At 41.0% G+C, this 21,629-nt stretch overlaps 1 protein-coding gene across 2 annotated transcripts in view; it reads left to right on the top strand.

Moving 5' to 3' along the window:
* The window catches only part of furina (furin (paired basic amino acid cleaving enzyme) a), a 79,610-nt gene that overhangs the window by 46,185 nt on the left and 11,796 nt on the right, over positions 1–21,629 (top strand). Inside the window, exons 5-13 of one of the 2 annotated variants that reach the window (XM_080494496.1) lie at positions 1,259–1,354; positions 4,729–4,857; positions 5,098–5,174; positions 11,326–11,414; positions 16,463–16,635; positions 17,852–18,064; positions 20,001–20,101; positions 21,034–21,137; positions 21,374–21,491. In XM_080494496.1, coding sequence (XP_080350622.1) covers positions 1,259–1,354; positions 4,729–4,857; positions 5,098–5,174; positions 11,326–11,414; positions 16,463–16,635; positions 17,852–18,064; positions 20,001–20,101; positions 21,034–21,137; positions 21,374–21,491 — 1,100 coding nt within the window. Of the gene's footprint in view, positions 1–1,258; positions 1,355–4,728; positions 4,858–5,097; positions 5,175–11,325; positions 11,415–16,462; positions 16,636–17,851; positions 18,065–20,000; positions 20,102–21,033; positions 21,138–21,373; positions 21,492–21,629 lie in introns of those variants that run through there. The other variant, XM_080494497.1, reaches the window with a different exon arrangement.

Raw genomic sequence — 21,629 nt, 5'->3', positions numbered from 1 at the left:
GTCGGAGATAAGACTTCCTATCTTTTTTTTGAAAAGTTGGAAAAATAGAAGTTATGTTGCCACTTTTTATTTGCTTAGACATATTCCAATGTTTTTTGGGGGTTTTTCTTTTTTTTGAGCGTGTACACAGAAGAGGCTGTCAGATTCAAAATGGCGTGAAAGTGGGTTTTTGTTTTGTTCATCTGTGCTGCAATCTTTTGGCTTCAAAAAGAGATAACTTGCTTGTTATTTCTTCTCTAGCAATGACAGAATACACATGAATGTTGATGACCAGCTGAAGGTTGAAAATAGTGCCAGCACCTTTCAGTGGGGGGGGGGGGAGACAACTTTTTTTTTGGACATATTTTCAATTTCTTTGACACCAACAGCTTTGTGACTTTATGTGACCGGAAAGTGTGTGCCTTAAATGTGTCTCCAATGTTCCTCAGATGCCATAGTAACTACTCATTGCACTGACTTAGAATCTTAGGATAAACGCCTCTTCATGTATTCATTAATTAAATTTGCACGCAAACCTCCCGGTCCCTTCGAGTGAAATTCTTCCATTATGTTATTGTTGTGTTCATAAGTGTTGAACTGACTTCGCTTCAGTACAACAGTTAGCGTGTCCTTCATTACTTGCCCTCGCCTTTTTACTCCCGTTTCTGCTGATCTGCAGAGGCGGAGAGAGAGGTGCACCATGATTTAGGTGTCCTTCACATCAGCGTGCTCCGTCCTTGCAGCAGGCAGTTCTCTATCTTCTTTCTCAAAACAATTTTTCTCCACTCACCTACCAGGGTGATTTGCTTTACACGAGGCGCAGTCCTGCGGCGGGAGAAGGATGCGCGCTTATTTTCACCGTATGCATTCTGCTTCTGTCGACACTTTCCACGGGCGCTCCCACAAAATGAAAGCCTGACGCAGACGGTTATTAGACGTGTGCTGAAATCACACCTCGGTGTCGTGTGTCATTAATTTGCATACATGTACCTGTAAGCATGAAAGGATTCCTGATGCATGGCATTTTTATACCAAGCAGTAATTTTAATTAGTCTCGGGGAATTCATCAGCAAGTCTCATTAGTGATGAGTCCATGGTGCCCCTGCGCCTCCAATCGCACTCTGTCTGCTGTCATCCAGCTGAGAATTTTGGGATCTCTTATTAATTCATTTGACATGTTGACTGTTGAATATACATGTATATTTCCTTCTGTTTTGGAACCCACCCTCCCCCTCGTTCAGCTGTTCATTTTTTTCTCCTTTGTGCTCCGTTTGTTCAGGTGAGCTGGGCAGAGCAACAGCTGGTGAAACGGAGGAAAAAGAGGGATGTTTTTGTGGAGCTTGACGATCCCAAGTTCGGAGACCAATGGTACCTTGTGAGTATGATCATGATTGAAGTTTACTGAACAAAATTTCATTCATGTGTTCCACTGTGGAATAAAGATCAACTCTACAGCTTGGTAAAGTCTTTTATCTGTGTGAGTCAATATAGGTAATTAAAGTTGGAACCGTGATGTTTCTGCTGAGCTACAAAACAAGCCTGTAAGAATCCAGAAGTCCATCTTTGTGTGTAATGCTGTTGCCTTGCTTGCAAAATGAGAAGCACAACTTGAGGTAAAAAAGATTTCCCTACACTCCCCTGCAGAAGTATTGGAAACAGTCAGGCCAATCCCTTTGTTTTTGGTGTGTCTCTAAAACATTTGGGTTTGCTATAAAGAAAATCGATATTAGACAAAAGATGAACTCCTCAGCTTTGTATTTCCGACTGGATCTGATAAATGGTTCAGAAGATATCGCCTTCGTCTCAACCATTATTTTATCGAGTCCAAAAAAAACGAATTGGAACAGATAAGCTTAAAATAAATTACATTTAGTGTGGCTTATTCTGAGACTTGCAAATCCTTTGCTTACACTAACTGCATCACGCCTGTGACCCATTCACATCTCTTAACCTTTGTGATTATTTTCCAGTTTTTCACCTGAGCCTCTTTCAGATGTCTCTCCATTTCTGTCTCCTCTTTATCCGGTCGAATGAGACTGGAGACGGACTAACTTATCTTAAACTTTAAGATTAATGAGCCTCCCCCAAAAGAAGCCATGACCTTACCTCCACTGTGTTTTGGGTCATAAACAGATCTCAATAGGTTGCTCATCGTGGAGCTGCCGGTCTTTCCTGTTAGTTGCACCTCTCCCGTTAATTGCACCATGCCATTTATTGTCTGAATAATAATCGATGCATATTATTGATGGGCCTGTCAGTCACATGTTCCAATAATTGTGCTCAGAAAAACTGTTGGGTTCAGACAAAAGATGGTATCCCCCCGAACTGCGTTTCAGATACAGATTAAATGGGAATGAAGGCTGAGATGTTGCTGTATTTGTCTGGTATTGATTTTGTTGATGGCGAACCCAAATGTTTTTAGTCCAAGGCAAAAACAAAGGGATTGGTCTCACTGTTGCAATTCTTCTGGAGGGGAGTATACAGAGCACCTTTGAATGCTGAGCAGCAACCTTCTAGAAATGGATGGTTTACTTCACTCCATAAACAAAGATGGAAAGCAGTGGTGATTCATCTTGAAAGTGCACTTGTTTTTAGTTGATTGATTTTCACATTTGACTCAAAGAATGTCATTGATACATTGCCCTGTTAAAAGCGGCAGTAACGGCTCCTGAGGTTTTCCACTCAGCTCTTTTCTTCCGTCAATAACGACAAGGTTGCTCCAGGCAGATGAAGATTCATGGTGTTACAAAACAGATTTGCATCACGACTTGTTCAAAATGGCTGTACTTCAATTCGCACTGTTCAGCTGCTGTTGGTGGGATCTCGAAACAAACACATGAAATACTTCCACCAGCTTATAGGCTCTACGGAATTGTTTTTTTTTTTTTTGTGGAATTCTGCTTTGATATTGTTTAATCTAATAGCCAGTTTACGTATAGTTTACTCTCGACTCTACCAATCACCTCAACACCTGTTTTTTGTTTTTTTGTTAAACCCATTCTTTTTTTTTTGACATGATTAGCCTACCAGAAACTATTCCTTTTGGTATGAGATTTACTTGTGCATATATTTGGCAAATTGGCAGACTGAACATGAAGATTGGAAACTTAGTTACCAGGCAACATGCATAAACTTTTGGCCAGCATTCTACCTGCAAACAAATCTCCTAAAATGTGGAAAGGGGGAAAAAAAAGAAAAGACTTGTGTAATATTTTTGGAATGTGTTCAGTTTCTGCATTGTAAATATCGTGGAGCCCTTCTGGTTCATATTGTACCAATTGTTGTCATGCATTCTGTCACAGTTGGAATATTTGAAATGTACCAGTTGGATAAACCTGCATGTGATTCATATGGCCATGTTTATTGTGTGATACGTTCTCGTTACTGTGGGTTGTACTGTTTGTCAGTAGATTTATTCATCATTATTTTGCCTCCAAAATGTCAGATGGTAATAAAAAATGCAGCACACAAGTCTCCAGAGCCCAAAATGATGTCCACTAGTTTTAAAGAGTTCCATTTACAGGGATTAATTAATACTCTGACACTCTTAAAAAAAAAAAAAAAAAGTTATGGATTTGAGCTGTTTTGACGCGATCACCCTGATCCCTTGAGAAGCATCCAAAAAATGAAGCTTTCATTATTGAAATACGTTCTGTTTCGTAGTTGTGGTATATATCCATGTGTGCAGAGTTATAGTGACAGTTGTGGGGTTGCAATAATGTGCTGCTGCTCTTTTCCTGCACTGAAGAAGTTCAAGCCTCATTAAAACTGAACCTGGCTGGCCAGAGGAGAGTGTGGGCGGGCCGGTAGGTAGGGTGTCCTTGATAGATAGATGCTAATGGTCAGCATCTGCTGTTACACTGAATAGTTAATAGTTTTTTTTTCTGATATTCACCTCGTCGTTGAGACGGATCTTTTCGTCATTGATAGATCATGGGCAAGTCTGAAAGAGGAGATCTTTAGCTGCACATCCTCTCGAAGTCAGTGTGCCTTGACATTAAAGAGGAAGGAAGAGGAATGAGTTCGTGAGCAATATTGGAAATGAAACCTTGTACATGCGTCTCTGATTTATTATTCACTCAGTGTGTCAGCCACAAAAGGGCTTTTTCAATCCGAGTCAGCATTGCAGATCACAACTTTTAGTTTTAATTGATTTTCGTTTTGATGGTTTTTAAGTGTCAATGACGATACAAGGTTAAGGAACAAACCAGACCAAGTGTGATGAACTGCACTCGTGAGGGCCTGACATCTGAGAGGAAAAACAATGAATGGCACATCACACACGTTAGATTTTAATGGTGCACTTTGAAAGGAAAAGCTTTGAAGTTAAAAGAAAGACATGGCGTTTGACAAAAGGTCAAGTTGAATGTCGAAGCCAATCAAAAAGAATACAAAATGATTGCTATGTGCCATCATCCCCTTCATCATCGCTGTGCTTTGTATGGTATTAATAATAAATGCTAGCCTGGTGGTGATGCTTTCAAAATAGGTCCACTTTTTTGACAGCATGAAGTAATTACACCTGATGTGGAATCTTCCACTATGGGCTAATGACTGAAATTCAAAAAAAAAACCCTGCACTTTTGTTTCCATTGAGGCCTGCCGGAAAAGTCTCATTTCATTAAAATTGTCAAAAAGTACATTTAAGTGAGCACTTCCCGATGTAGCTGAAACCAGGTTCTGACCAACACACAGGTGTTTCTCCGATAATTCAATTGAATCTAACTTCCTGACCTTCTTCATTTTTAGTACAACACCAACCACCGTGACTTGAATGCCAAAGCTGCGTGGCAGTTGGGCTACACAGGTAAAGGTGTTGTGGTCTCCATACTGGACGATGGAATAGAGAAGAACCATCCTGACCTAAGCGAGAACTACGTGAGTACAAGTCATTTTTCACAGCTGCAGCTGCGAACCATCAAAACAGATTTTGAACTGAATAGATCATCTTTATCTACTTAAACTGAATAATTGATCCAAAATTGAGAACTGAACTTCTCTCCATAGCGAGACTTTTTCGCTAGTTTTCTTTTTATTATTGTATCAAGCAAAATATACCAATATAATCCTGGTGTTAATGCATTACACTCTTTAGACTTTGCTTTGTGTTTTTCAAAGGATCCGGATGCCAGCTATGACGTGAATGACGGTGATCAAGATCCTCAGCCTCGATACACGCAACTGAATGACAACAGGTAGATGTGTGAAATATTTGTTTCTGCATTTCTGTTTGGTGAATTTCCGTGCACTCTTCTTCTTCTGTGATGGTGGGAACTTCAACATGTTTGCACACTAGTCCACGGGCACTCGGGGTCCCCAGTCGTCATGAAGACATGACGTATCTGGAGGGGGTGAAAATGAGATAAGACATGTCAGGAACATTTTTATTTTTTTTTTATTAATTTGCCCTTGTTACTATCGGATAATCGATAATCAGCATCTGGATTGGTTGATGGCCGTTTCGCATTCATAATTAACTCTTGCTGCTCCAATTATGAGAACAAATCTACTTAAATGTCATTTGTTGTTGTTTTGGTTGCCCATAAAATTATCATTTTCTACTCTTCTACAATGATTTGATTTGGCCTCTGGGAACATGGAGCGGACTGCAGGACAGCTTTATACTTTGGGTAAAAAGACTAAGACCACACCAGGATTAAGGTGGGGTGTGAAGAAAATGGCTTTGTTGCAGGGGCATCTGCTGATGGCATTAGGAGTTGTTTACCACCAGAGTGATGTCGTGCAGAGAATTGATTGAAGTAACTTCATCAGCATTAATGAAAGAGCAAATCTTTTGGCTCAGAATTGCCCCTCCTGGTCTTCATTCAATCTCGCTGGCCGAGTCCTCCCTGAATTTAATTTCTCACTTGCCGTAATCTGCTGTGTGTGGGGCCACGGGCTTGGAAGCCTTCTTTAACTCGAGACTCATCCTGATTACTCGTGATGGACAGAGAAGATTATAGTAGGCCATGAATGAAAATCAAATGCTCCTGCTGAGACAGTCGCCTGGGGCTGGCCGAATCGATATGGAGGCCAGAGGGATACAGTGAGCGCTTCAGATAGACCTAAACGTATTCTGAATATGTTAATACTGAATCACTGCCTTAAAGGCTTTGTAAAACATACACAGGCTGATTGTGGAAGGTCTGCAACACATCTTTAAAAATAGGGTTTATTTGTTTGGGTCTGAACCACACACACACACACAATTACCAGTGAAAGTTTTGACAAACAATGAAAACGCTGCACACACTTTGTCTACACTGTTTAATCCAGCTCGGTGGTGTACGAGTGCCAGAAAATGTTTTCGCCGCCATCAACAAAACCCTAAATGGTGGAATTTCATGTGGAAAATGTGGGAGAACATCCCTCCGGTGCAGCTCCGCATATCCAAAATCTTCGCCAAGGCACACTTAAGCTCTTCTCGCAGCTCACAGTGGCCCAGAGCCCAGCTGAGACACTTACTATTGATGTTTCCTTCAGTTTGGCTGCACTTCTTTCCAACCCTCGCTCACCTCATCCCTTATCTCTTGCCACCCAGCTTTCTCTCTTTCTTGTGGCTGGACCAATTTAGAGGGAGAATATCAGTATGCGTGTGTGTGTGTGCGTGTGTGTGTGTGCGTGTGTGTCTGTGTTTGCCTGTTTCACTTGCTTTACAGTGGGGTTTTTGCAGATGCATGTGTAAACAACCTGTGGGCGGGAATGAAACTGCATAAGGTTGTGCAACACTGAAAGTGTCTGTTCCCTGCAAAAAGCCCAGCTCTGTTCACTTCCATGAAGCTGGCTTTCTTTCCAAGCATACGGGCCGCAGTGAGGGACCAGTCACCCTTATGTTGATCTAAAACAGCATGTGAGCTGATGTTTCTTTTTCCAAGGTTTCTCTGACTCCTATCAGGATGGTTTCCAAATGTGCATTTCCTTCAGCAAACTTGGTTAGGGTTAGTTGGAATAGTCTTATAGTCCTTGGTATTGACGTGTCGTGGACGGTCAGGCATAGTTTGTTGACTTCATACTATCAGTGCACAATTAAAAATTAATAAGATGAAATTCTGGAGCATTATAGAAGACAATTCATAACTACATTTATAAATTCTGAACTATTCAACTTTTAACAGTGAATAAATGACTTTTTAAAAGTACTGCAATTTGATTAATCTTGTTCTTGTCTCATGTTAATCCCCAGATTATCCCCCCCCCCCCCCCCCCCCCCCCCGTATTCCTCTCCTTACTGTGCTCTATAAAAATAACTGGAATTTTTGTCCTGGAGGCCAGCTCATTAGTAAACTGGCTGGACCATTAATAGACTTAAGAATGAGCACAGCAAAACACTTGTTCAGATTTACCTTTGAGGTTCCGTGCAGCCCAGAGACTAATGAACAGCCAATGCCTCGATCCGCAGCCTCAAGAACCTCAATGATTTTTTTTTTCAAAGTAATTAAGCTAACGCAAGATAAAGAAAGCAAGTGAATGAAAGATGTTTTGTGCCATGCTTTGTATGGCTGAGGCTGCAAAGATCAAAATAGATCATGTGTGTATTGTCAGTCAAGCACATATTTTACAATAATGCGTTATATTGGTATTTGTTGCTAACATGAATGCCCTGTTACTGCTTTATTTATTTATTTATTTATATACATATATATATTTCTTTATTTATTGTGAAAGCTGAAATTATTGTGATTATCTTTAGATGAGCTTTGACACATGTAAAACACATTCAGAGCCTTCTTTTTTTTTTTTTTTATATATCTGTTGTGTGGATGTTGGACCCTGGAGGACTGCCAGATGTATATGCTGCATATTTCTGTATTTGAATGACATTTTCAATAAATTAACAAAACTGGCTTCACGTTTTTTAGGGCGGGGGGGTTTTGGGTAAATGCTCAGTTTCAACCGTTAAAGGCAGGATGAATAGTTTGGATTATTTTTACATATATAAATCTGCGATCTTGCTTCTACCGAGAGTGGAGATGCATCTGAATGACAATAGCATGCCTCTTCAGCAGGTCTCCAGAGGGAAGCAGTTTAGGTTTTGTACCGTGGTGATGGTTCTGCCAGCTGTGGGTATGAATACTGATTACACTGTTGGCCTGCAGCCAACTGTAGTTGCTGTAACCCGAGTTAGTCTCTGCGCCTTGAGTCTGCCATGGGGCTTGTTCTCGCTGTAATCGGAACAAGACTTCGTTGAAATTGCTCTTTGTTCACCTGTAATTTACTGTTGTTGCCGTGATGTCTGATGCAAGAATTCCGTTTTCGTACGTCGCACATGAAAGGTGTTTTGAAGTTTCTACGAAGATGATCCTTTCATTTCCTTTTCCAAGAAGTCGGCCTGTTTCCATTTGTGATTCTGTTTAGACTGACAAGTTGCACGCATGAAAGAGTTTTCAGTAATGGCACGTGTTTTTCACACTCTATTGGGTTTCACCAGTGTGGTGAGAAAAGCATCGCTGCTATTGGCAGTGGCTGTATGTAGACTTTAGTCGTATGGTTTGCATAATGTTGGTGGTGTGGGACAACCTCGCGCTTAAGTGACTGTTGTGCTTCACCAAGTCTGTTCTTTTCTCTTTTCGAAGGCAATCTGAACGCTGTGGTGTTTATCATGCTGAAGTTTAGCCTGTCGCCACACGAGTGAATAAGGAAAACACTTTTATGAGTTGTTGACAATATGATGATTGGTGTGTTTACCAGCTCCTCTCCAGTGCTACTCCATGCCAATAAAAATAATATTTTGCTTAAAGGATTACAAGTGTGTCTGTGTGCGCATGGTTTACACAAGCATATCTGGAGGGGCATTGCAAAAGAAACAAAATAAAGCCAACTACAACAAATCTGATTTAACTAAAATAAATAATGTATCAGCATATAAAGTCAGCTTGGAAAATTGTGCAATACATTATGTATCTATAAAACTTGCTTGAGTGTCGCTACTCCGGCTGTTTTTTGACCTCTGATATTAGAGTGGATTATTGTTTTTCTTTTCTTTTTTTTTAATAAGTGAGCTCCTTTGAGCGTTAACTGGTAATTAGTAACACAAAGTGCCTCAATGTGTCGGAGAATAAATCAAGCTTATATTACAGCACTAATTAATCTGTGTGACTTGTTAACAACTGAGTGAACACTGCAGCACTTGTCGTGACAGGCTGCTCTTTGTTGTCGCAGACAATCTCTCTGAATTGTTTCTCTGGAGCTCTTCATGGGATGGTGTCTTGCGCTGCACTGAACTCACCTCTTTGGCCTTCTCTTACTTAATCCCACACTTGTTGATCTGGTGCCCGTTTGGTTTCATGTCCGGTCGTTCTTTTCAGAACTTAAGAACAATAGAAATGAGGATGGTTTTTAAAGCCACCAACCATTCTTACCATCGCGTCTTGGTATCAGTGCAGAGGATTGAAACCTCCCGGGGCTTAATCCTTGTGGAAGTTGATGATGATGATGATGTTTTGAGAAAACTATAAGATCAGTCTCATTTAAGGAACAAGGGAAAATAAGTTCCTTAACATTATTTAACAGATTGTTTGACTTGTAAAAACTAAAACGCTGTATTTTGAGATTTGACCTTGAAAGTCGATAAATGAACCGTGTATTTGTTAACTGGATGCAGAGACTGAATAGTATTATGCAAATAAGGCTTTTAAAAAAAACAAATTTAAATACCTTTTGAAGTCAGAATAAATTAATACAAGGGCATTAGTTGCTTTTACAACCCACGGACCATCTTCACCTCCTTATTGACCTTAGAAGTGAGCGAGAGCAGTGAAACAATATCCTCAAAAAAAACTGGATCATGCATGGAGTTCCTGTATCAAGAGGTTCAGGAACTGAGGGCTTCATCTCAGTAACGGCATTTGTATCCCATGAATCAGCCGAGCGCAGATCAGATTGAGATGAATCTATCAGAAAGGCTCAAATGAACACTGGGGGGGGGCGGATAGGTATGCTCATGTCTGCTATCTCACTGCAGACACCTCAGCTGCTGCTTTTCATCACCGACATCACAAACATGGATGCAAACATGGATAACAGCCGAGCCCTGCCAGGAATTTGATAAGGTTCTCTGGGAAATCGCTGGGATGATATTTGTGTGCAAATACTCAGTGCGTGCTTACTTTGGTGACTATCGGGATGTTTTCGTCATTTAGCAGTCGGTCCGCTCTCAGCCTGCTGAAGCAGGGTCACAGTTTCTATCTCACCGATGTCCTGCGACACGTGAGAGACGTGCTGCCGGTGTTGATGGTGACATCCGACGTGAACCTTTGTCCCCAGAACTCGTCACTGTGTCTAAACGGGAACTGGGGAGTGCAGTGAATCCATTGCAGTACTATGACCCGTCATTGTACCTGTGTTTTTAATGACACCAGAACGTCGAAGGAGGATTTGAATTTGTTGTGTCAAAAGGGATACCGTCACGGCACGTGTGACGTCTGACCTCTCTGCCAGAGTTTAAAATGCACTTACGGTCATACAATTGACAAGATTAAGTATTTCTTAGTTCTGATGAATAACTGGCTTTGACACTTTTTGGCAGGCTGCACACAGATCCTTGTTGACTTCAAGTCCAGTCTGCTTTTATCAGTGCCTGGCAGTCACTCACTGCTGATATGGTGTTTTGATTAGTTGGTTTTTGGTTTGGCTGCTTACCCAGAGAGCTGTAATGGAAGCCTGCGAGTGAGATAGTTTCCCCAGTGGCGAATGTTCTCTGTGTCTGTTGTTTCCTGATGTAACGGTGTTGCCCGGGATCCGGCATTCCTGTCTGGGAATGGCTGTAATTCAGAGAGGATTGCACCTCTGCTTGGAGGGCATTAAGAGTGCATATCCATTTGGCGGCCCAGAGGGATGCACCTGACTGGAATGTGATCAACTCTTCTGTCGAAGCCTTGTGGATCTATGCACCGTGACGCTGGGAGCTATGCTTCACTACAGGAGTTCAGACTTAATGAAAGACTGATTGTGATAATATAATTCATATTTTCTTCTCATATGTGATGGTTCTGTGTCCTCTTATTCCTGATTTCAGTCTGTTTAATTCAGGCTCGAGGCTCTCCGAAGTCATTAAAGCTCCAGGGCCACAGATAATGCAGAATGGACTCTGTTCACTGACTGGAGGTTTTCTTTCATTTCTAAATCGGAATTCCGATTTGTTTTAAAGAGGTCTGGGCCAAGAATCATTCTCTATGTATTTGTTTTGTCTGTCTGCTGCTCAACCGCGGGTTAACGCGAAGCACATTATTTTACAAGTAGCCTCTGTTTGACATGTTCTCTGGAAAATGTTGTGTCAATACCCAAATGACACCTGCAAGGATAATCTCTTCCCTTCTCACCTTTTTGTTCTCTCTCTCTCCTCTGCAGGCACGGGACACGGTGTGCAGGAGAAGTGGCAGCCGTAGCAAACAACGGGGTCTGTGGAGTCGGCGTGGCCTACAATGCAAAGATTGGAGGTGCGGGTGTGAATGATTGATTTGATCTCAGCGAGGCAAACCATAGTTTCATCTCATCGCTTCTATTTTTTAACTGCCAGAATAGGTGAAACGCTTGTTCTGGTGCACCAGCTATATTTGCGGTCCATTTCTCTGAGCACAGCATGCCCCTGAATCTTTTTTCAGCATCACTGCAGGTGTTATGTGGCTTGCCGGTGCACTATAAGTGTATTGCTAGGAGCTACATTACAGAAAAAGTTCCTGCGATGTTACAATCCTGTGGGTTTGTACTGAAGCCGTTTGAACTTCAGGTCAAACCTTCTCAGTTTACACATAGACCGAAAAACATAGTTGATCTCACTCTCAAATGTGTTACTCATTCTTCAATACGATGATGATGCCACAAGGAACACCCACCGAAATCATCGGCTTAGTTCACACCTCTCTGACAATGTGTCAGCAAAAGCTTGACCTCATAAGGAAAGGGTTTATGACAGAGTTGTTTTGCTGGATTGTCTTAAATTGCACAGAGTTAAACTGCAGAATCAGTGTTTTTACAGGCATCTGGTGGTGCTGGTGGTTTTTGGAAAAAGGGAATTAAACGGACCCCCAAAGTTTAACTGTTGTATTGCAAACTTGAAAATGCTGTGTTTATAGTTTGTTGAAGGCAATGCATCAGCTTCAAGATTTGCTGCAGTCTTGTCGCAGATGGGATGGATTTTACAGCACTCGTTTGCTTGGGTCTTTTTTTAAGTCCTGCTCCGATGTTGCAGTTTTCAATTGATGTAACCGTAACTTGAAAAAAGTCCTGTCTAAAACTAAAATACATGATACCTGTATCACTTTTGAAATGTTATCATCACGCTAAATATACAGTACATGCAGTTTCATCATGCCTTGTTTGCATTCCAGGACCACAAGGCAGGTCAAATTAAAAAGGTTTGTTCTCCAGGTTACCAATTTATCCTCATCCGGCGTTGCTGTTTTTCATAGTTTTTTAATTCACATTTTCATCAAGAAAGCAAATAACCAAACACTTAATTCCTGCAGTTGATCGGGATGAAGCAGGACAGCCACTCGTAAATTAATTGAGGGCCGTTTCAACAACATATTAATATTTAGAGATTTTTCATTTTCTTTGATAAAAGCAATCATCGGTTATTGCCGTTTTTGTCAGTTCTTTTTTTCTTTTTATTGTTAAATTATTAACACTTAGAAATTATAAACATACCATCCATGATTTATAGATGTATGATTAATTGGTCAACCCAGAAGCTTGATGGCATATTGATTGATAATGAAAATAGTTCATGCTGTGTGTGAGGTAAAACGTTTTCTTGAAGTGTTTCCTCAGCAGAATACCTTCAAGTGCACTTGAGTCGCCAACTCATAAATGCAAACCTATAAAACATCGTGCTTGGGTGTCTGACTTTTGGAGTAAAATTTAAAAAAAAAGTCACTGGGAAGGTATCAAAACTATGACAATTTAGCAATGAAACTCGCATTTAGATGTCAGAATGGTGTTTGATGTCAGACAGGCACAAAGCAGAGTTGGTTCAAATAAAAAAAGAATTTAGTGCGAGCATGGCAAAATATTGTAAAATATGAATTTGTGTGTTCTGAAACGCCCGTAATAGGTTGTTTTTTGTGTGCCTGGAGCGAGAAGGCTTTTATAATTTGAGTTTACATTTAAAATAATTAACTATGATATTTAAAAACACAATAAAGTTGATTTGTTTTGCTTTTTAATTGGAAATTTTTTTTTTTCCTTCACAGTTCAATTTTTTTTTCTCATTATATGTATGAGATTCTATCTACATTAAATCGACTTCCACAAATAAAGCAAATCTTTTTTTATATCCCCATTACCAATACACATGCATGCCTTTTGTACTGAGTATTTCTTATTTCTGTCCTGAGGATGTGTCACACTGTTGGAAATATTGCATAAAAACATTTAGTTCTTTCAACTATAGGAGCTCATTTGTCCCAGGGTATGCGCTTGTCTCATTACCATGAAAGCATTTCTGCCTACTTCCTGCGGTGTTGGGCCCAGGCAATGTGTCCTAACTGGAGTCCCTATAATACTTACAGATGGCAAATGCTAATATACCACATGGTGTTTCGCTCTTCCAACAAGTTGTTTGTATGTGGTCATGTAGGTGAAACAGAAGGCAGACTCATGTGGTACATCGAGAAACATTTGCTTTTTTTTTGCACTTTCGCCATTAGTGTATTTGGAAGGTAAAACTAAAGCACAGTACCAATAAAATCTTGAAGAATATGCCTTGTTCCACATCAGCCACACAAAGAAAAGCACCGTCTCCCTTTTAAAATATGTCTCATGGCACCGTTAGCTACAGAAATATTGGAGAATGAACATTTTAGTCAGAATACATTTTATTGCAGCGTGTTAGGCTCAAGGATAGAATTTTTTTCCGGTACACGGCACACTGACTCACCAGAAATTCACTGATCATTGAGCTGGTGCATGCATTGTAATACAGAAAAGACCCGTTTGTGCAAATGCTGTTGTACGTCCAAACTATTGGCTGCCTGAGAATCACTGTTCCATCGAAAACAAAAGGCAAAAAATCCTAGCGTTCGTTTTAAAAGCATTTGAACAGGTTGAATAATATTTAAGCTAAACTAAAGGGGAGCCGTTTGAGTCCGCTGCACTATTAACAACCCGAATGTCACCTGCTTGAAAATAAGTATATCGTTCAACTGGGAGACTTCCCTGTGAAGAATTTTCACTGTTGTGCCAGAGACAAGCTGCTTTGTCGTCTTTTGGCAGAATTGTCTCACATTCAAGGATGTTCGCCCGAAAGTCACCCATGTTTCAGTTCAAACAAAAGCTGTAGCTTGTGGACCAGAGGCAGTTTTAGCTATTTTAAACTGATTTATAACTGGTTAAAGTATTGAGTTGAAATTAGATCAGGGAGTTTTAGCACTGTCAATTCATCCACCCCCACACTTAGTCTACTTGATGGAAAGGAGAACTGAGAAGCACAGACATCCTTGCGTTCACAACCTTCCCCAGCCTGGCTAAACCGTTCCAACCCAAAGAGATGCTCTATCTTCTCTCCTGCGGGGTTATGACCCGACCTCAAGGCCAAGTCCTAGTTGGAAGGGGTCTGATGGAAGTAGAAACCACATCGACTGGCTCCCCTCAGTACGGAGCCGCCCTCGGTTTTTCTTGAGCTCTATGTAGTTATCAAAACTGTCGTGCTGATTAAAAGTTGACAGAAACAGGTGAGGGTGGTGGTGCAGATGAACTGATAATTAAAGTGTTTCACCTCATAAATCTCAGCCCCCCGTCTCACCACAACTCTTTGGAGACCGTCATTTCTGCCGCCGCACGTCTCAGCCTGAACACTTGATGTTTCCAATGCCACATCGTGTATACGGACAAAGAGTGGACTCAACCTTGATGTACAATCAGTCTTGGTCCCTGGTTTTTTTTGAGAGAGGTGTTATTTTGAAGAAGTATTGGAAATACGCGAGTCTCCGGAGTGAATCACACTTTTTATTCTCACCAAAGTGCAGGCTGCCATGGAAACACAGGCTGCTCAGAGCCTGTTTGATGCTTTTGGAGAACTTCAAAGAGCTCCGGCTTGGTTGTTCAACCTATGTACAGCTTCATGGAGTAACCTGACCTGCGACGCATCAAAGGAGGAAGCTAGTTTGTTTGTAGAGTGTGTTCTATAGTGTGTCTTCTTACCACTCTCGCTGTAGAAGATTATTGAGACAGAGAAAGTGTTTGGACTTGAGGCAGAAAGAATCTGTTTAGACAGCCTCTTCACTCCTGTGTCTTCTCCTCCTACAGTTACCTTGCATAGATTTATATTTTTTTTCCTCGAGTGCAGCACTTATTTTGCCGTCACTTTCAATTGACATTATGAATGAGCTTGACTTGGAGCCTGTCAGTAGATACAGCAAGGTTGTTTACATCTTCTAAAATTAGAACGAGTCTGTTCCAATTTACACTCTGACGGATGTACTAATTGTACCCTGACACAAAGAGGAAGATGTCTTATGGTTTCTGTCATCTTTTAATTTAACTTCTCAGTTTTTAAAAATCTGCGTTACACTTGAGTAGCTCGTTCACACTCCATGCATTCTATCTCATTTCATTTAGGGTTTTTTTCAGTCCACCTCAAGGACCGAAGAAAATCAATACAGATTGTTTTTGGGTTCAAATTGTAGAGTTCATAAGAACCAGAAATACAAATACGCACCAAGAGCACATAATTCCATGGACCACTGCATGAGATGCATATGTTACAGATCCGTATGTATTGTGCACCCTGACAAACAAATGAAGTGAAAGTGTGTATCTGTAGACACTAAAGCAGCTTTGGTCCCTCACCTTCCTGTGGTGAAACCTCAAATCAACTATATCCTGTCACACTGGGCTGCAGATTGAAATGTCATTCGGCAAGATGATCAACATAATCTGTATTACTGTGCTATGACACCCCAAAACTTCCAATTTAGGGTTTAAATAAACACTTTTTTGCATTTAATAGATTAAATCATTGCATATTATTTCACTGTATTGTTCTTGTTGATCACAGTTTGATCTGGGATTCAGGTTCGGTCGAGGTTACCGCAACACCCCGATATTTTTATTAAACTTTCATACTTGGGGAAGAGCAATCTCAGACTGGAGCCGTGGATATTTTTAACTTGTGCAGACCATAGCATGCTGAATCAAAGGTGAAGGAGCTCCTGAGGTAAAGGCAATGCACTGGCATTGTCACATAAACGGCTTCGACAACATGTTTATTGTTGTGTAGGACACACTAATGAAGATTTTAAATATTCATAAGAAAATATTTGAATAAAATATATGCTCTTTGTTTCACCTCCAACACTTACGTTTTATCCCAGAGTGATTTCCTACATTGGTTCCATGTTTGTTGTGTTTTTAATTGCATTTGAAAATTAATTAATTTATGTATAATATCAATAAAACATATGAATGTGCAATGTAAGCGTGCTAAGAAGCATTTATTTCTTGTTTGTGTCTGTGTGGGTGTTTGCATTTGGTGCCATGGCTGCAGGTGTTCGTATGTTGGACGGTGAAGTAACCGATGTGGTGGAAGCCCAGTCTCTCAGTCTGAATCCCCAACACATCGACGTCTACAGTGCCAGCTGGGGCCCGGAGGATGACGGCAAAACAGTCGACGGACCTGCCAAACTCGCCAAAGAAGCCTTTCTGCGTGGAGTTACAGAGGTGTGTGTGTGTGAGAGTTTGTGTATGACAGAAATTATTTGCTGCCCGTGTTGTGTTTCCTTTCAGCAGTCAGTAATTGAACAGTTCAGGCATGAGAGGACACAAGCAAGAAGAACAAAGCAGTTTTTGACCCCGACAATTATGAATGGATAGGAATGTCCTCTAAAAGCCACCAGGGAGAAAAATCTTGAAAAATGAATTGACATTGCGCGGAGAGAAATTGAGTTTTTTCCATTTTTTTCATATTTTTTTTCCTCTTCTAATATCTATTGTGAGTGAAAGGGCACTCCATAAACTTCCAGGTCATCTTTTATCTTCCCGTGCTTTCAGTTTGTCAGCATGCCATTTCTCCAAGTGTGAAATATTTTGGAAAAGAATCAAGGTTGAAAGAATTCAAATTAAACAGTTACTGGAGCTTTAAATTACTTGACAAGAATTTCTAATTAAAAGCCTCCAAACTCACGATTATCTATTTGCATATACATGCAGAGAGATTTCTAAAGAGTAATTCAGGAAACTAGTTTGTCAGCATCTAAAAATGATAATGCATTGAATGTGGAGAACACGCAGTAATCAGTCCTCTTGTTGTGCATCAGCTCTTGTATGAATGCATCAGGCCGGTGTCATGTATTCTGAAAGGACAAGTTAGCAGGTTAATAAATATACACATCACACCCCAGATCCTCACATCTGCTCTCCTTGGATAAACACATTTATCCCGCCAACACTGACTCTTGTTATGGAGCAGTAGGATTCAAGGCATGTGCCATAAAGCTCATTGGAACCGCTGACACCGACTACTAAGATAATTGCCTCGGTGACAGTGCTGTCAGATGGCGGTGTGGGTGGTGCATAGCTGGGATTGATCAATGTGGAGTGACAGCGCCACTCAATACAATAAAGCAGCTCTCAGATGTAGATTAGTGTGCTTCAAAGGCTGAGAGCATCTGCGATTTATTAAGATGAGCTGTTGTCATGTAGTAGTGCCTTTTGTATGGCATTGCTCTCATGAGGTATTCAGCTCTTTATAATTTACTGAGTGGCCACCCTGGGCTGTGTGATATATGCTGAGCTGTAATGAGTGTGATCTGAAATGAGTCCTCGGATTGATTTACTCTCCCATTATTGAAATTCATCGATTGAACGACGTGTTTCCCAGGTAATCGTGGTCGGGTGAACACATGCCTTATATCATATGCGGTTGCTTTTTCTTCAGGGTCGTGGTGGGTTAGGATCCATCTTTGTTTGGGCTTCGGGCAATGGCGGAAGAGAGAAGGACAGCTGTAACTGTGATGGCTACACCAACAGCATCTACACCCTCTCCATCAGCAGCTCCACTCAAACTGGCAAAGTCCCCTGGTACAGCGAGGCTTGCTCCTCCACCCTCGCCACCACCTACAGCTCCGGGAACCTCAACGAGAAACAGATAGTGAGTTGCAGCTGTGTGTAGTATCCTCTGTGTTTCCTTGCTTCTCCATTTTTTTTTTCACCCAGACAGGCCTTTAAGCACAGAAGCTATTGTGCCAAGTCCCTCTGCCTGCTTGTCTCCAGTCAGACATTTCATCACGATCATCATGATGGCAGCATTTATTTCCATCGTTTATCAGAGCCACAATCTGCCTACCAGCAGCTGCTGAAATGTTTTATTGAAAGTCTGAGGTCATAACAATAGAGCATGTTTTTTGGAGCGTTAATCAAATTATTAGGTTGTGTTATGTTAAATGGAAAAGATGATTAAAAAACATCTGTGCCACTGTTAACATTGATATCAAAACAAAAGGCTCCGGCTCGCACACTAAGTGTAATACAAGTATGTAAGTTTGGACTTAAATAGCCGTTTGAGATTTTGGGTCAGGTGGGCTTCAAATGAGGTGTTTGTCAGGCACATTAGTGGAGCATTACTACATTTTAATGAGGTTGTACTATTAACCAAATAGAATGAGTCTGAAGTCAGAGTTTAAAGTCTTACATTGGGAAGGTGAATAGCAATTATCATTTTTATCATCATCATAAGGATCAGAAGTTGTTTTTTTTCTCCCCATGTCTGCTCTCAGAGTCACTGCAGGACTTTACATTCATTGTCTCCATTTGTACAGTCTTGGCCCATTAAAATGATTATGAATAGAGACCATCTGAAACTCCATCTGGCTTTCTGTCGCTGCTTAACATTCTGTTCGCAAACTTTAGATCTTTATGTCACAAATGCTGGCACGCACGCTCACACACACACACACACACACACACACACACACACTTTATTTCTATAACGTGCCATCTCGCTGTCATCCCATTGGGAAGGACAGCTTCTGACATCTCCATGACATGTGGCTGCTCCCTTAATGCTGCGGTGATGTACTCGTTTAATTGTGCTGTCACTCATGAACCTGGGGATGGAGAACTGGAGTTAAAGAGAGATGGTGAGACCTCTGGGGAGCCAATATCTGCCTGTCTGTTTAGGGGGATTTTTTTATTTATTTATTTATTTTTTAAATCACACATATCTCTTTTTGAATTGTAAGTAAGAACGATATGCTCCTGAACTTCCTGAATACATAATGGCCATTAAAATCATACTGGCAGTGCATTTATAATTCCGTTTAAAGATCAGTTTCAGTATGCCCTGCAAAGGTCAGCACATTGAGCAGATGTGTGATCTTAACTATTTTTATTTATTGAATTTTTTTTGTATCTGTCTCATTCTGTAGCAGTGAATGATATCCTCTGCTCCCGAGTACAATGGGTGAATGACGCTTTTCACAAGGCAGCGTTTTGTAACCTTCATCCTTCAAGATGTGGATTTCAGTGAGGACAAATCCTCTGGTTCTGCGCCGCCTTGCTTTGTATTCAGGCAGCTGCAGACATTCACACCTGGGAGCTGCCCAGTACGACCACAGTCAGTGATGGAATCTCTGCAGGAGGAGTTTGGTCTTAAGAGTACTGGAGAGAAGGAGAGCATCAGCTATATCATTAACTCGGTGTGCGTCTACTGCCCACAACTGTTTGCTCCTAAGTTCATGCAATTTCTGCTTCCAGTAAAGACCTATGGGAACATATGTGGAGACTAAAGGCTTTTATTTTCCTAAAAGAGACAGATAACAAGTTTTCAGGTTGTAAAAGATTTAGATTTTTTTTTATTTTATTTTTTTTCAATGAAGACACAGTGCTGTTTTTTTCTTCAGGTTTCTGTGTATTACAATAATATGAGGAACTGCCCAAGTATTTCAAGTGAATATGTAGAGGAATTTATGTTTTCTCGCCTGTTACTACAGCAAGCGAAATGCAAGCCGACCTCCAAACGAATGGAAGTATAATATAATAGTGGCAAGATTTTGTCTTTTTAAGCCTCCTGTGTTCATCTTCCTTAGGTTACTACAGACCTGAAATCAAAATGCACTGACTCCCACACAGGCACCTCTGCCTCTGCCCCCCTGGCTGCTGGGATCATTGCTCTTGCCCTTGAGGCCAAGTAAGTGCTTATCACAAATTTTCTGTATGTCTGACCAAGCCTCGCAATTCTGTTTGGCTCCACCGCTTCACATCAGGCTTCTGTGTGCTGAGTTCTCTGACTTTGGTTTATTTAATGTCAGTCAGTCCCGTGGATGAGGAAACCGCATTACCTTACAAAACAACCTCGTCGCATTGGGCAGAAACTATTCAATGAAAAAATCAGCATATAATTAAACATACAATTAAGAATGTAAATAACTTCCACTAAATTATTTTTTAACCCCTCATCGACAACTTCCAATTGTACATTTATAAACTCTGCCATTTGGCTGCGAGTGTTAATCATTGTTATCTCGTCAGGCATCGCTAATGGAGGAACAAACATGGTCGTCAGAACAGCACAGAAAATGAGTCAATAGTCCTATGACAAAACGGAATGGGGTGATAGAAAAAGACTGTAATTGAAAATGAATTGTGATGACAAAATGATTGAGCAACGTTATTAGATAAACACACTCGCTTCTAATTTCGCAATCATAGTTGGGGGCTTAAAGCCTGTGTGGAGTTAATCGCAGGAGAGTAGCAAACCCAGGTGAGACCTCATGTTACCCCTATTTCATTTGTAGTCTATTCAAACCTGTTTAACTACTGAAAGAGGAGGAAGAATAACAATTTGTCAGGTTTCCTCTTCACAAGACATTTTGCCAGAGGGCAGAAATTGAGTTCAAACCCATGTTGAATGAAGATTTTAATGTTGATCAGAGAAAATATGACCAGCAATTCATTGTATTGTAATCTTTGTTTAATCAGTCATGCACCGGCAAGTTCAGTTTGTGGCATGTATTATCGCAGGCGTGTTTTTGATCTGCCGCTGTGCTTGATTTGTTAGCCAGAGCCTTACTGCGTGCCTGTGTCTCTGTGTGCATCTGCTTGCATGTACACGTGCTCCAGTAAAAACCTGACCTGGAGGGATATGCAACATCTGGTTGTGAGAACTTCTCACCCGGCCCACCTGTACACGAATGACTGGACGACCAACGGGGTTGGACGCAAAGGTACAGCAACTTCTCCTCTTCTCCACCCTTTCGAGAGTCCTTTGAGGCTCATTGACCTATTGTGCATCTCGTAAATCAAAACATCATTAGAAATGCACCGTGTTGGAACTGGACACAGAGGTTTAGTGAGATATTTAAAGTGCAATAGTCTGTGAGTATAATATCATCCTGAAGTGAGGATGCAACATTCTGCTGGCTGACATTCATGCCCCCCCCCATCCTCCTAATTTCTGCAGTGAGCCACTCATATGGATATGGTCTACTTGATGCCAGTGCAATTGTACAGCTGGCAGAGACGTGGACCAGTGTGGGACCACAGCGAAAATGTGTGATCGCCATGGTCAGCGAGCCAAAGTGAGTAAACGGCACTCGCACTCATGCTGCACCTCACTGAATATATCACATTGATGAGAGCTGTCGCATCAAAATCAAGACATTTACACCACGTTTGAATTCATTTGAAAACAACTAGCAAAGTCTCAGCTGTGTGGT

The sequence above is a fragment of the Blennius ocellaris genome, assembly GCF_963422515.1.
Source record: "Blennius ocellaris genome assembly, chromosome: 1".
In the NCBI taxonomy this organism is placed as follows: domain Eukaryota; kingdom Metazoa; phylum Chordata; class Actinopteri; order Blenniiformes; family Blenniidae; genus Blennius; species Blennius ocellaris.
This window is presented reverse-complemented; position numbering and strand designations above follow the sequence as displayed.